Source organism: Parus major, chromosome 13 (assembly GCF_001522545.3).
Source record: "Parus major isolate Abel chromosome 13, Parus_major1.1, whole genome shotgun sequence".
In the NCBI taxonomy this organism is placed as follows: Eukaryota; Metazoa; Chordata; class Aves; order Passeriformes; family Paridae; genus Parus; species Parus major.
In genome coordinates this window covers 14681984-14696082 of record NC_031782.1, presented here as the reverse complement: position 1 = coordinate 14696082, position 14099 = coordinate 14681984, and the positions used below count along the sequence as shown (strand labels likewise).

The 14099-nt window shown below is 55.7% G+C and overlaps 1 protein-coding gene across 1 annotated transcript; it reads left to right on the top strand.

The window, feature by feature from the left end:
* Nucleotides 1-6240: 6240 nt before the first annotated feature.
* On the top strand, nucleotides 6241-13171 carry STING1 (stimulator of interferon response cGAMP interactor 1). Its single transcript, XM_015641557.2, has 7 exons — nucleotides 6241-6804; nucleotides 7038-7350; nucleotides 7939-8113; nucleotides 8925-9033; nucleotides 9191-9429; nucleotides 11185-11371; nucleotides 12710-13171. The coding sequence occupies exons 1-7, from the start codon at nucleotides 6396-6398 to the stop codon at nucleotides 12901-12903; spliced, it is 1626 nt and encodes a 541-aa protein (XP_015497043.1). The 5' UTR covers nucleotides 6241-6395; the 3' UTR covers nucleotides 12904-13171.
* The last annotated feature ends 928 nt before the right edge of the window (nucleotides 13172-14099 follow it).

The window sequence follows — 14099 nt, the reverse complement described above, 5'->3', positions numbered from 1 at the left end:
CCTGCTCCTTCCTGCTGCCCGTGTGCCCAGGTGGGGTTGAGGGTCCTTGGTGCTGCCTCTGGGCCACGGTGGGCTGTTCTCAGGCTGATTTTGCTGCCAGCCTTCTGCAAGACTTCAGCATTTCTGGAGGCTGTAGCACTCCCTCAAGAAATCCAGGAATCCAGGCTGGTATTCCTGGGGCTGTTCTGTGCAGAGTGTATTTTGAATTAGTTTCTTCTCTGTCCACATTTGTTACGGAGAAAATAAACCACAATTTCATAAAAATGGCTCTCTGGGTGGGTTTTTTTGTTTATTTGTTTGTTTGAGGTTTTTTGTTTTGGTTTGGTTTCTGGCTTTTTTTCCCCAACTACTTTGGTTCATTTTATGGCTTCCTGCTCTTTCTTTCATTTTCATTATGGGCACGCCTTGATTGCCAAATTCCAGACAGCCCTGCACAGCTCATTGATCCAATGGCAAGGCAACACACCCTTCATCCTGGCCACAGCACTGGAAAGACTCAAACACCAACTCCAAGCAGTCCTGGCTCTTAAAACCAATCCTGGTTGGGGTAAAACTGCTTTTTTCCCCCAGCATTTTCTGCTTTCCTTCTGTATGGCCCAGCCAATGCCTGATCCCAGTCGGGCAACCTGATCCCCATCACTGGAAGTGATATCACAGACTCCTTTTCTCTAGGAGATGCTCCTGTGGTCCCTGAGGGCAGGACAGCCTCTCCAACCTGGTCAGGCAAACATCATGGCTGGGACTGTATTCTGGGGCACAAAAGGCTTCCCGCCCCTTGGGAATATATCTGGAACCAACTTTTTCCTGTTTCCAGGGCAATTTTCCAGGTACCCTCAAAGCTCAGCTCTAAGGACTTCACATCAGCCAAGATAAAAGCAATTTTTTTTCTAGTATTAGCAGGAGAAGAATTGGGTTTTGTCCCCAGAAAGAGATAGAAAAGTGGTTTTGTGGTGGTTGTAGTACCAGGGATAATGAGGATCTGCTGCTTGCTGCCAGCTGGATGCAAACTTCTCCACAAGATAAGAAATGGAAGCAGGAAAGTCATTTTCATAATGCGTTTTCACAAGGTATGACCCGAGACATCCAGGAATGGCATTTCATAGAAACTCAGAGTCACAGACTGCCTTGGGTTGGACGAGACCTTAAAAGATCATGCCAATTCCACCCCCTCCCCTGGGCAGGAACACTTCCCACCATCCCAGCTTGCTCCAAGCCCTGTCCAACCTGGCCTTGGACGCTTCCAGGGATGGGGCAGCCCCAGCTTTTCACACACCCCCTCACGGCATTTGAGGAGATTCCACCTGCAGCTTCCTCCCTTCTGTCTCCCAGGGCTGGAGCTGCTCCTGCAGACCCTGTGGGTGTGGCTGTCCCCATCCTGGGGACACTGCTGTGCCTCAAGCTCCTAAGGGAGGTACTGAAGGATCTGCTGTGTGCACCTGCCAGCCCCATCCTAGGCCAACATCAGAGCATTGCTGGAGTTCCCTGAGTCCTGCCTTGTCCTCAGATGACTCCTGTCTCCACAGGCCTTTCCTTCACCATCTCCCTTTGATCAGCTCTGCTCCACAGGGTCAAGCTGCAGTGCTGTATTAGGGGAAAAATACTCTTGAAGGGCTTAGGGAAAGGCACAAGAATTTAAAGGAATAGAAACTTCCCAGCCAAGCTGGCTAGATCTAGTTATTCCAGGCTTTGATAACTTAGGAGGCCTCGGTTAGAAGGTGTCTAAAGCCGCTCTAAAGAAGGAAAGACACAACTGGAAAAGGAGAAACCTCCAATGTTGGGTACACACTGGTGGGCATGATTCAAAGAAAAAAGGAAACTCCCAGAAATAAAGCACCAGGAGCACTGGTGTCCCAAAGGTGTTCTGCCCAGCAGTACCACCCCAGTCATGGAATCATGGAATGGTTCAGGTTGGAAGGGACTGGAAGCTCACCATGTTCCAATTCCAGCCTGGGACAGCTTCGAAATGAGCAAAAATGGCTTTTCCACCCAACATGTAAGTTTGGACTCAGTGCCACAGGACACTGCAAGTGCTGGCAGCTGACAGAAATCAGGGATTGATCCACTGACATCTGTTAAATTCAAACTCCTGGCGAAGTTCTGGTGGTCCAAAAGAAGGCAGAACCTCAGTGGGTGAGGAGCACACAGCACTCAGAGCAGCCCCACGGTCCAGGGATGGAGGGATGCTCCATTCTGCCACCAGGATTTTAAACTCATCGTTGCTGAGGGGTCCAGGCTGGGGTCAGGGTGAGGCAAAGGATCTCCCAAGCTGGACACATCCCTGGAAAGGCATCATGTCCTCCTGTGGGCTTTGTGAGCTGAGATCAGGTAGAATCTGGAGGCCAAGGTGGAAACTCCCAAATCCTCGGGCCAAGACACCTCCCTGGCCCCCCTGACTGCCACCTCCTTGGTCCCACAGCAAAATGCTTGGACAAGAAGGTTGTCCAAGGAGCATTTGGACAATGCTCTCAGGATCAGGCTGGGATTCCTGGGGCTATCCTGTGCAGAGTCCTGATTATCTTTATGGGTCCTTTCCAGCTCAGGATATTCCATGATTCTGTGGTCTGTGGAAGCGCTGGGCTTGGTGACTGAGAGATGATGTGTGCTTGGGAGCTTCAGGAAGCAGCTCTCTCCTGCTGCCCCCAGATCTCCCGCAACTCCTCACTGCACCACAGAGTCTGGCCTGGTTCACACAGCCCAAGGCCACACAGAATATTGCAGAGCACTTTATTTTTGCTATTTTGTGGCAATAAAGCAGCCCTGTCACACGGGACCTCTGAGGGACACTGCTGGTGCAACTGCAGCACTAAAAACACCGACTGCAGCACTTTCAGTCAAGGGACCAAAGCCACTTTTGACACCAGCCTGGCACTGGAGCCCCATCCCTGCAGGTATCCCTGGTGAAAGCTGTCACTGGGCAGCCTGCCCTCTGCATGAAGCCAGCAGCTCTACCTGCTTTCACAGGGAATAGAAAAGAAAGGAATTAAAGGAAGGAAGTGCTGCTGCCGTGCCCATCCTGCAGCAGAGCCAGCTCTGTCATGCTGCTGCTGCCTGCTCACAGCCCTTCACCCAGGGGATGCCAGGGAAAACACCCTGTTCCTGGTCAGACTTTTGGCTGGGGACATGCCACATGTATCCAGTCTCTATCTGGGGGCAGGTCTGGGCACCATAATATGAGAAAGATCTAAAGCTGTTTGAGAGCATCCAAAGGAAGGACATGAGGATGGTGAAGGGCCCAGAGGGGCCACACAAGGAGCAGCTGAGGGCACTTGGCCTGTCCAGCTGGAGCAGAGGAGACTGAGGTCAGACCTCACCAGGGACTGCAGCTCCTCCTGAGGGACAGCTCCAATCTCTGCTCCCTGGGACCAGGGACAGGATTCAAGGGAATGGCTGGAGCTGTGCCAGGGGGATTTAGGTTGGATACCAGGAAAAGGTTCTTACCCCAGAGGGTGGTCAGGCACTGCCCAGGCTCCCCAGGGAATGGTCCCAGCCCCAGGGCTGCCAGAGCTCCAGGAGTGTTTGCAGATCACTCTCAGGCACAGGGTGGGATTGTTGGGGTGTCTGTGCAGGGACAGGAGTTGGACTGGGTGATCCTTGTGGGTCCCTTCAAACCCAGAATATTCCATGACTCCTTGGTTCTCCTGATCTCAGCAAGGGCTGCAGTGTTTGTAGACAGAGCTGATTTCTGTGCACAGCTCAGCCTGACACAGGTGTCAGTGCCATGGTGCTGGTCCACAGAGGTGCCTTGCTGGGGCTTTTTATACATCTAAAATCTTCCAGCATCATGTGTGACTTCTTGTTCCTTCTGCTTGAGGGAATAACAGCAAACAGGGACAAGACATGATCTGGAAAAGCAAATTGTTGGCCAGAGGAAGGCCAGGGGGGACAATGGGGACAGTTTCAATCCTGCCACTTCTTGTTGGCTGTGCTGAGGCACTGGGTGGCTCTGGGAAGCACTGGGCTCTCTGTTCCCAGGCAAGCTCAGACGTTGCAGGCATCCACAGGAGGCCACAGAGATGTTTTGAGTGCTGGAGCCCCTCTTCTCTGGAGCCAGGCTGGGAGAGCTGGGGGTGCTCAGCCTGGAGAAGACTCCAGGGAGACCTTAGAGCCCCTGCCAGTGCCTAAAGGGGCTCCAAGAGGAGACATTGGACAAGGGCCTGGAGTGACAGGACAAGGGGAAATGACTGCCAGAGATCAGGGTTAGAGGGGATATTGGGAAGAAATTCTTCCCTGTGAGGGTGGGGAGGCCCTGGCACAGGCTGCCCAGAGAAGCTGTGGCTGCCCCTGGATCCCTGGAAGTGTCCAAGGCCAGGTTGGACAGGGCTTGGAGCAGCCTGGGACTGGGAAAGTTGTCCCTGCCCATGGCAGGTGTTGGGAACGAGATGAACTTTAAGGTCCCTTTCCGCCCTAACCATTCCATGGTTCCAAAATTCTCTGAAACCTCCTGGGGTTTAGACTCACCTCTTGGACCAGTACTACAGCTCTGCTCCGAACAGAAGCGAGACAGAAATACTGCAGGTGTTGGCAGTATGTTCTGAGGGTAGAACCAAAAGCCAGGCCAGGCTCTGTGGGCAGGAGAGTCACCAGCTGCTTGGGGACCTGCAAGAAGGTGTCTGGGCAGCCAGGCAGCCCATCCACCACCCTGAGGAGCCAACCAGAGCAGGTCAGTGAAGCCTGGCTGGAATGGGACAAGCGCTGGAGGAGGAAGTGATTCACTCAATGTTTTAGCCAGCCTTTGTGCTGACAAAGCAAACAACATGTTGGCTGTATCCACAGGCCCTCCCGGGGCTGGGAACACCAGCCAGATGGTTTGCTGGGGTTTCTACCACTCAAACAAGCAGCTCCCTGCCAGGCCCTTCCTCCCACTCTCTGGGTTTGAGGATGCTTGAGTTGTGTCCACAGAAGGGCAGCAGAGCACAGGTCTGATGAGGAGCAGCTGAGGGAGCTTGGGGGGCTCCCCATGGCTTCAGGCTTCATGCCTGAAGGAAAGAAGACTCGAGGGGACCTTCTCTCCCCTCAGCTCCCTGACAGGAGGGTGCAGCCAGGTGGGCGGTGGGCTTTGCTCCCAGGGAATGAGGGACAGGACAAAGAGAAATAGCCTCAAGCCAGCACTACTAGAGGAGCTTTATGCTGGGTATTAGGGAAAATTTCTTCACCCAAAAGGGTTGTCAAGCACTGGCCCAGGCTGCCCAGGGCAGGGGTGGAGTCTCCTGCCCTGGATTGATTTAAAAGACATGTGCACTTGGGGGGACATGGGTTAGTGGTGGACTTGGCAGTTCTGGGGAAATAGTTGAACTTGATGGTCTCAAGGGTCTTTTCCAACCTAAATGATTCTTTAATTCTATGATGTTAATTAAATGTGAACCATGTGGGCATGTCTGAATCAAGATCCTTGTGCTGTAATCCTGTGACAGCCTCCAGAGACCCTGTCAATGTGGGTCTGTGGGGACTGTCAGGGTCTCCTGGAACCCAGGGGCATTCCTGGACAGAAAGCAATGGGACCCTGTGTTCTGGACAGTTGCTCCCTTTCCCAGCCTATATCAACCTGGTTTGGCTCCACAGAGGCCACAGGTAACCACACTGAGAGCTTTGTTGAAGTGGAGGATCTCCCCTCATCCCTACAGCCACTTTTCTTGCCATTCCAGGTAGTCAGGTCCATCAGATGTGATGTGAAATCCCTGATGGCTGTTCCTGTCTCATCCTTCAAGTGTTTGGCAGGGATTTCTGGGAAGATTTGCTCCATCACTTTCCCAGTGTCAGAGGTGACACTGAACAGGCTGTAGTTCACCTCCTCAAAGATGGGTGTGAGATTTTCTCCTCCCACTCAGCAGGAACCTCCTGATTGCTACAACATTCCAAAGAGATCAGAAATGAACCTTGCCAGGGCATCATCCATCTCCCTCAGCTTCCTTGAGTGCATCCCATGTGCTCCAATGGGTTTTGTGTATGTGTTCCCTAATACATGTTCCTCCAAGATGGAAACATTCCTTGGAACAAGCTGGAGGTCTTGAGGACCTCACTGGCCACCAAGAGCCTGGCTGCAGGAAGCCCCTGCTGTGCTGCCAGCACTCATGGGCACTGCTTCCTGACCCAGCATCTCCTGGAAGCGTGTGGGGTGGGAGCATCAAGGGCACTGTGAGTCACCTTCTCAAGTTCTGCATGGAACTTGAGTCCATTTTGCCCCTGGCAATCTGCTGAGCTGAATCAATTCATTCTTTGAAATCTACTGCCCTTGACGAATTAAATCTCAATAAATTCTGGTTTCCTTCCTCATTCCAGTTCCACTCAGACCATGTTTTGGCAAATTTGGGGCTTTCCATGATGTGCAAGCTCGTGGATATCGAAATCCGGTGCAGCCACCAGTGCCTGGATTTCCTGTGGGCTGAGAGACCTCATGGATGCTCAGTGTGGGAGAGCTCTGGCGCTCCACAGGCTGCTTGCTGCTTCCAGAGCTTCTTTCATTTTCACTTTTCTGTGCGCTTTTCTGTGCAGCTCCACCCGTGGCTCCGTGCATCGCAGAGACTCCGGGTGCAGCAGCCTGTGCAAGGAGCTCCGGCTGTCCCTGCAAGGAGCTCCATCTGCCCCTGCAAGGAGCCCCGGCTGCCCCTGCAAGGAGCTCCGGCTGTCCCTGCAAGGAGCTCCGGCTGTCCCTGCAAGGAGCCCCGGCTGCCCCTGCAAGGAGCTCCGGCTGTCCCTGCAAGGAGCTCCGGCTGTCCCTGCAAGGAGCCCCGGCTGCCCGGGCGGGAGCGCCGAGCCCGGGGAACCCCAGCGCAGGAAGCCCGGGGCTGGCGGCTGGAAACTGCCCCGGTGAGTGCGGCCAGAGCAGCGAGAGCCCCGTGGCTACGGAGCAGGGCGGGCTGGCACCCGTTCAGGAGCGGGGTGAGCAGCCAGGCTCTGTCTTGCCGAGCCCATTTGGGCCCAGGGCACAGCCCCGGGGCGGGGAGCGCAGGGGAGCCTCCCCAAAGGGCTGCGTGCTTTGGGGTGGTCAGTGAGCGCTGGGCGCACGCATCCCCCTGACCTGCTCTTACCCGCTCCTACAGCGCTGCCGTGGGTGCTGGGGACAAGCTGCCGCTGGGGACGAGCTGCTGTGAGCCCCTGTCCTCCGCAGATGTCCCGGGAGCCGTGGCGGCCGAGGCAGCGCTGCTGCCCGCGGATCCCGCAGCCCCGGGCCGGGCGGGCGCGGCTCGCCGTGCTCCTGCTGCTGGCGCTCTGCGCCGGGGCTCTGCTCCTCGCCGGCCAGCCCCTCGTGCCCACCGCCCGCAGCCTCGCCTTCCACTTCGCCACCCTGCAGATCGGGGCGCTGCTCAAGGGCACCTGCTACCTGGCCGAGGAGATCTTCCACCTGGAGTCCAGGTGAGCCAGCGGGGCTGGCTGCCTGCGGCGCTCCTGGGACAGCCCTGGGGACAAGGGCGTTGCACCCTCGGGGTTCGGTGGGGTTTGCTCCTGGTCTCTGTGCCCACAAGTGCCCTCTGTGGTAATGATGTGCTGTGCCCACCGTCACCCTCCTGTCCCTTTCACCTATTGCTGCCTCTCCCACCTGCCCAGCTCCCCCATATCCCATCCGTGGATGGTTCCTCTCCGTGGTAACCCCTTAGTGTGCCCTTTCCCCAGGGAACAGATCTTGGCCCCCAACCTTTCCCCAGGGAACAGATCTTGGCCCCCAACCTTTCCCCACCACCCAGTGCTGGAGGGCAGGGAGCTGTTGTCTCCATTTGCTGTCCAGGGTGACATTCCATCTGCTCCCTCTGAGTCCCACGGGTGCTGCAAGGGACCCAAGCCCTCTCCTGGCTGGGGACACTGGGGTGAGCTGGGCAGGATCCCACACGGCTCTGTAGTGGAAGATTGGTGGCGCTGGCCAGCAGATGGGAGCACCCCTGGCCACGCCTGCTGAGGATGAGTGGGTGGCCACCAGCCTGACTCCTGTCTCCCTGTCCCACCCAGACACCATGGCAGCTTCTGGAGGGCCCTGAGAACCTGCTTCCCCCCATGCTGGCACGGGCCCCTGCTGCTCGTCTGTGCCTCAACCTACATGGCTCTCAGTGATGGGCAGCCACTTGGCCTCCACCTCATCCTGGCCAGCCTGTGCCAGCTCCTCATCCTTGCCCTGGGGCTCCAGGTAAGGTTCCCACACCTCCAGCCTGGCTGGCTGCCCGGGGAGCCCTTCAGCCCTGAGCAGCCGTGGGAGCACGCAGCCAGCTCTGCATGGCCCCTGCATGTCCAGCCCACCCAGAGTCAGCCTGGCAGGGGAACACTCTCAGCTCAGCCCTGCAGAGCTGATCTCCCTGGCCCTGTGCTGCCAGGAGTGTTGGCAGGAGGGCCAGGCTGCCTCCTAATGAGCACAACCACTCCAGGGGATGGCACGGCCCCCCTGACATGAAAAACAGGGGTATTTTAAATGTCAGTCAAGCTGGAGCTTGAGGGGAAAGCAGAGCCTGTGTGTTCTCAATTATCAGTGTGGTGTGGGGGCAGAGACGAGCCCCAGGTGTCTCTGCAGAATGGGGAGGGCTCTGCTGTGCCCTTTGGAAGGGTCACACAGGCTGCAGAAGGCACTTCCATCAGGTGCCAGTGGGACAGAACACCCATCTCCAGCTAATGGCACACACGGAGCTGGCAGAGGCCATTGGGAATCCCCCCCATCCAGCCCTGGGCTGTCTCCTCTCCCATGCTGTGAGATGCACAAGTTGCACTGGGACACACGATCCCAGTGGAAGGTGCAGCCAGGGAAATGCCTGCCTCACTCCAGCCCCAGTTCCCTCCTCTGTGGGGGCTGTCAGGGGCTCTGCCCTGCTGCCCTGCATGGTGGGGGAAAGGGCTGGTGGGGTTGCTCACTCTCCAGATCTCTTTGGAGTTTTCCAATCCATGTGGAGAGCTGACTGTTGCAGAAAGGCTGCTGTGATCACCTGGTCTGTCTGTCCTTCCCTCCACAGAAGCCCTCAGCAGTGGAGATATCTGAGATGTCCGAGACGTCCAAGCAGAACGTCGCTCATGGGCTTGCCTGGTCCTATTATGTTGGGTACCTAAAAATAGTCCTGCCACGTACGTAGCTGTTTCCCTGCATTCTCATGCCTACAGATAGAAATAGCTCCTAATAACAATCCTCCCACTTTTACAGTGTTAGCAGGGAAATGGGGAGCAAGGCAGAATGCAGCTGTACTCACACCAGGCACCTCTGCCTGATGCTGTCTTCCACCAGGGTTTAAAAAGTCCATGGAGGAATTCAGCAGAGCCAATCCCAACCTGCTGGCGTGCAGGAAGACCTGGAAGCTCCACATCTTGGTCCCTCTGAACTGTGATGTCTATGATGACCTGGAGAAAGCTGACAGCAACATCCAGTATGTGACAGACCTCACTGAAACCACCCTGGCCCGAGCTGGCACCAAAAAGAGGGTCTACAAACACAGCCTCTATGCAATCAGGGATGAAAAAGAACAGGTATGCTGAGAGCAGCACTGGGAGCAACATCCCAAAAGTCCTGCTGTCCCCAGAAGTGGCCGTAAGGACAGGAGACTGTCACCTCTCCTATTAGATACTCCCAGCTTTCTCCAGGCTTCCATGGGATGGAGAAATCCCATTCCTGTACCCCTTTCCTCCCAGGCTCAGCTGCAGGGATGGTGGGCTTGCTTAAACCCTCCTGGAGCTGATATAAGTCCAGAAAACAGTAGAAAACTGGGCAGAAAAAAGCAGATGTGAGCCACAGAGCATCATTTCCCATAGGATGAATACTTCCTTGTATTGTGAAGAGGTGCTTGAAGATGTCTGTGAGTCACTGACTCCCTCCTTTCCCCAGTCACCCCTTTTCTAGGCTGCTGAGCCCTAAATCTCTCCATCTCACCTTGCATTCATCTCCTCCCACATCTCCCGGCAGACTGGCCCTGTCCCTTCCCCTTGGAGGAGGGAACACCCTTTGGTGCCATGGATGGAGACGTTGTCAGAGCTCTGCTCCTCACCTGGGTCCCCTGATTTGCCCTTTGGCAGGGCTGAGCTCTGGGCTGCAGATTTAAAGCCCTGCCTGCAGGGACCCCGAGCCCCTCCTGGCCCTGCTCCGGAGGAAGCACCGCGGGTTTTTCCCGCTGCACTGATGCTGTGTTCCATGTGCCAGGCTCCTGCTGAGTCACTCTGCTCCCTGGGAGCTCCAGCAGCTCCGAGCCTGGACCTGGCCTTCCAGTAATATTTGCCCCTCAGCTTCCTGCCCAGTCCCTCACAATGAGGCAGGGCCCATCAAGGCACCTGCCCCAGGGCACAGCAGCATCTGCCTGCCAAGGCTGGGAACTTCCTGCTTCTCTGCTTTTACCTGGGATCACATCCCTCTTCCTTCTAATTCACTCCATTAAACTTTCCAGTTCCAGTGTAAGATTTATTAATAACACTGCTCCTCCTTGGCATGTTCATGGCTTTATGAGATTTCTTGTTTCTTTGCTCAGCCTCCTTCCAGCTGTGCCTCCACCTTTCCAATGTTTATGCTCTGCCCTCCAGCTCTCTGTTAGGATGCTTAGACAGAATAATGGAATCACAAAATACGCTGGGTTGGGAGGGACCCATGAAGATTATCAAGTCCAATGCCTGGTTCTGCACAGACACCCCAACAGTCCCACCCTGTCCCTGAGAGCATTGTCCAAACACTCCTGGAGCTCTGGCAGCCCTGGGGCTGGGACCATTCCCTGGGGAGCCTGGGCAGTGCCTGACCACCCTCTGGGGGAAGAACCTTTCCCTGATATCCCACTTAAATCCCCCTGATACATCTCCAGCCATTCCCTGGGTCCTGTCACTGGTCACAGAGAGCAAAGATTGGTGCTGTCCCTCCACTTTCCTTTGCATAGCAGAAGGCCACCAAGAAGGTGCGATCACAGAAAAAGGATATCTCCCTAGGGAACTGAATTCCATAGGGAAGATCACCCTCCAGGCTGCTCTTGGGAGCACTGACAAAGCCAGTGGCTGCCCCCCATGGGCAAAGGCAGCTCCCTGAGCCCACCTGGCAGAGGGGACACCTGGACCTGTCAGTCCAGCTGCTCTTTCCCTGCTCTGCAAGAGGCAGGGGGACACTGGGGCCAGCTCTGTCCCAGTGTTCCCAGTGCAAGGCAGGCCAAGGAGCTGCTGAGAGGTCCAGACTGTTCTGCCCAGTGCCAGGGTCTCCCAGTAGCCCTTTCCCCAGTCCTCCTGTCCCCACATCTTCTCCTTCCATCCCTGCAGCCCTGGCACTGTGCTGTGGAATATGCCACCCCGCTGCAGTCCCTCTACGCCATGTCCCAGGATGAGTGTGCTGCCTTCAGCCGGGAGGAGCGCCTGGAGCAGGCCAAGCTTTTCTACAGGACCTTGGAGGAGATCCTGAAAGGCTCCAAGGAGTGTGCAGATGCCTACCAGCTCATTGCCTACGAGGGTGAGTGAGGGGAAGGGGGTTGGGGTGCCCAGGACAGTGGCTGTGCTCTTCTAGCCCCGTGTGCTCTTGGATCAGTGTCTGTGCAGGGCTGCTGCCATGGGAGGAAGGGAGGGACTGCATTCCCACACGAAACAGGAATGTCACTGAGCATGGCATCACTGCCTGGCTGAGGGAGGGCATTGTCCCACTCTGCTCTGGGCTGGGGTGGCCTCACCTCGAGCCCTGGGGCAGTTCTGGGCACCACAATATGAGAAAGATCTAAAGCTGTTAGGAAGTGTCCAAAGGAGGGACACGGAGATGGTGAAGGGCCCAGAGGGGCCACACAAGGAGCAGCTGAGGGCACTTGGCCTGTCCAGCTGGAGCAGAGGAGACTGAGGTCAGACCTCACCAGGGACTGCAGCTCCTCCTGAGGGACAGCTCCAATCTCTGCTCCCTGTGACCAGGGACAGGATTCAAGGGAATGGCTGGAGCTGTGCCAGGGGGATTTAGGTTCGATACCAGGAAAAGGTTCTTCCCCCAGAGGGTGGTCAGGCACTGAACAGGCTCCCCAGGGAATGGTCCCAGCCCCAGGGCTGCCAGAGCTCCAGGAGTGTTTGAACAACCCTCTGGGACATGGTGTCTGTGCAGGGCCAGGAGCTGGGCTGGGTAATCCTTGCGGATCTCTTCCAACTCAGGGTATTCCATGATTCCATAATTCTAAGGACTTCTTGCTGTTGGTCTGAGGAGCAGGGAAGGTGGTGGCAGCACTGGTTATCCCAGCTGAAGTCCCCAAGGGGACCTGAGACAAGCTGTCTACTGCAAGGATTAAGTACAACAGCAGGCATCCAGGGGAAGCAGCAGCTCCCCTCGCTGTTGATGTTCCTGGAAGAAGCTGCTGGGGCTATAAAGCCCTCCCCAGCAGTGGGATGAGTGTGTGCTGGCTCAGTGCCATTCCTGCTGACAGGGGATGGGAGGGAGCAAGGCTTTCCCTCATTCCCATCATCTTTTCATCTCCCATCTCCTCACCTCCACTAGATGAAATCAGCATCTTGCTGTAATGAATGTCGGTTTTTTCAGAGGAAATTCAGCACTCTCCCTGATGGGGAGAAGCATTTCCATCCAGTGAGGCAGTTCCCATCACAAGCACTACTGGGAATCCAGCACATAGTGCCTGTAATTTTACACTCCTCCCCACACTTTGTGTTTGAATTTTTTCCCTCTGCCAGGCTGAAAATGGGAAGTAAAAGCTGTATTTCAACAGTGCAGAAAATTCTGCATATTTTGGGGTATTTGCTCCCTGCCCAGAGCTCTGCCTCAGGACAACCAGCAAAGGAAGGTTTTGTCATTCTTCTGTTCCAGAGCCAGAAGAAGCAGAAAGACACTTTTTGTCCAGAGAGATCGTGTGGCACTTGCAGCAGGAGCACCACGAGGAGATTGCCGTGCTTGAGGGGAGCCACCCGCACACCCCATCCACAGCCCTGGACTCAGCAGAGCTCAACCTGCAGATCAGCGTGTCAGACCTGCCACAGCCACTGCGCACTGACGGCTTCTGACACACAGCCCCTCACCGCCCCGTGGGGCTCAGGTCACCTTTCCCAAACCCCTTCCTCTTGGAGCATGTGCCAGCCATGGCTGCAACCCCCAGCTCCCACCCAAACCTCCTGTGCACCACGGTTACTGGAGCAGCTGACTCAGCCCACAGCCCTGTGACATGCTTCCCATTTTCTTTGTTATGTGCAGCTCATGTGTTCTTCTGTGGGTGTATTGTTTTTTTATCGGCTTTCATTTGTGTCATATAAAGCACTTTCCTCTCTGGGACAAGTTGCAGTATCCTAAATTTTGGGTACAATGTGCAGTCTGCCAAGTGGGATAGGGAAAGGTTTTTCCCTCAGAGGGTGGTTGGGCACTGAAGAGGCTCCCCCAGGGAATGGTCATGGCTCTAAGGCCGTCAGAGCTCCAGGAGCTCTTGGATGATGCTCTCAGGGACAAGGTGGGATTGCTGGGGTGTCTTTGCAGGGCCAGGAGTTGGACTGGATGATCCTTGTGGGTCCCTTCCAACCCAGGACATTCCATGATTCTGTGATATGCTGTGGTGTTGGATGGGGCTTTGGAAATGCCAGCCACAAGTGTGTCTGTGTGTCCTGGGAAAAACACACCCAGCCCATGTGGCTGGACTCTTGGGGGAACTTCTGCAGGCACAGGGATCATGTTCAGGACTTCCAGGGGAGCCTCCAGCCTGACCGAAAGCGTTGGGGGCAGAGCAGGCTCAGCCAGGATGGGGAGATGCTGGGCAGGTGCAGACTGGAGCTGAGACAACAGCCTTGCTCCTGCCCTTGGCTGCCCAGCTCCTTTTAGAATCAATCATAGAACCACAGCATCACTGAGGCTGGAAAAGCCCTCTAAGGTCATTGAGTCCAACCAGCTGCCAAGGCCATCACTAACCCATGTTCCCAGGTGTCACATCCCTGTGTTTAATATTTCCAGGGGACAGTGAATGTCCTGCACAGCCCATTCCAACACCTGACAACACTGTCAGTGAATAAATTCTTCCTGATGTCCCAACTGACCCTCTCCTGGGGCAGTTTGAGGCCTTTTCCTCTGGTGCTGTCTTGTTCTCTGGCAGCAGAGCCCCACCTGGGACTCACTTAAGGAGTTGTGAAGAGGGTGATGGTGCCACCTGAGCCTCCATTTCTACAGGCTGAGCCCTACCTCAGCTGCTCCTCATCTTGTGCTCCAGACCTTTCCCCAC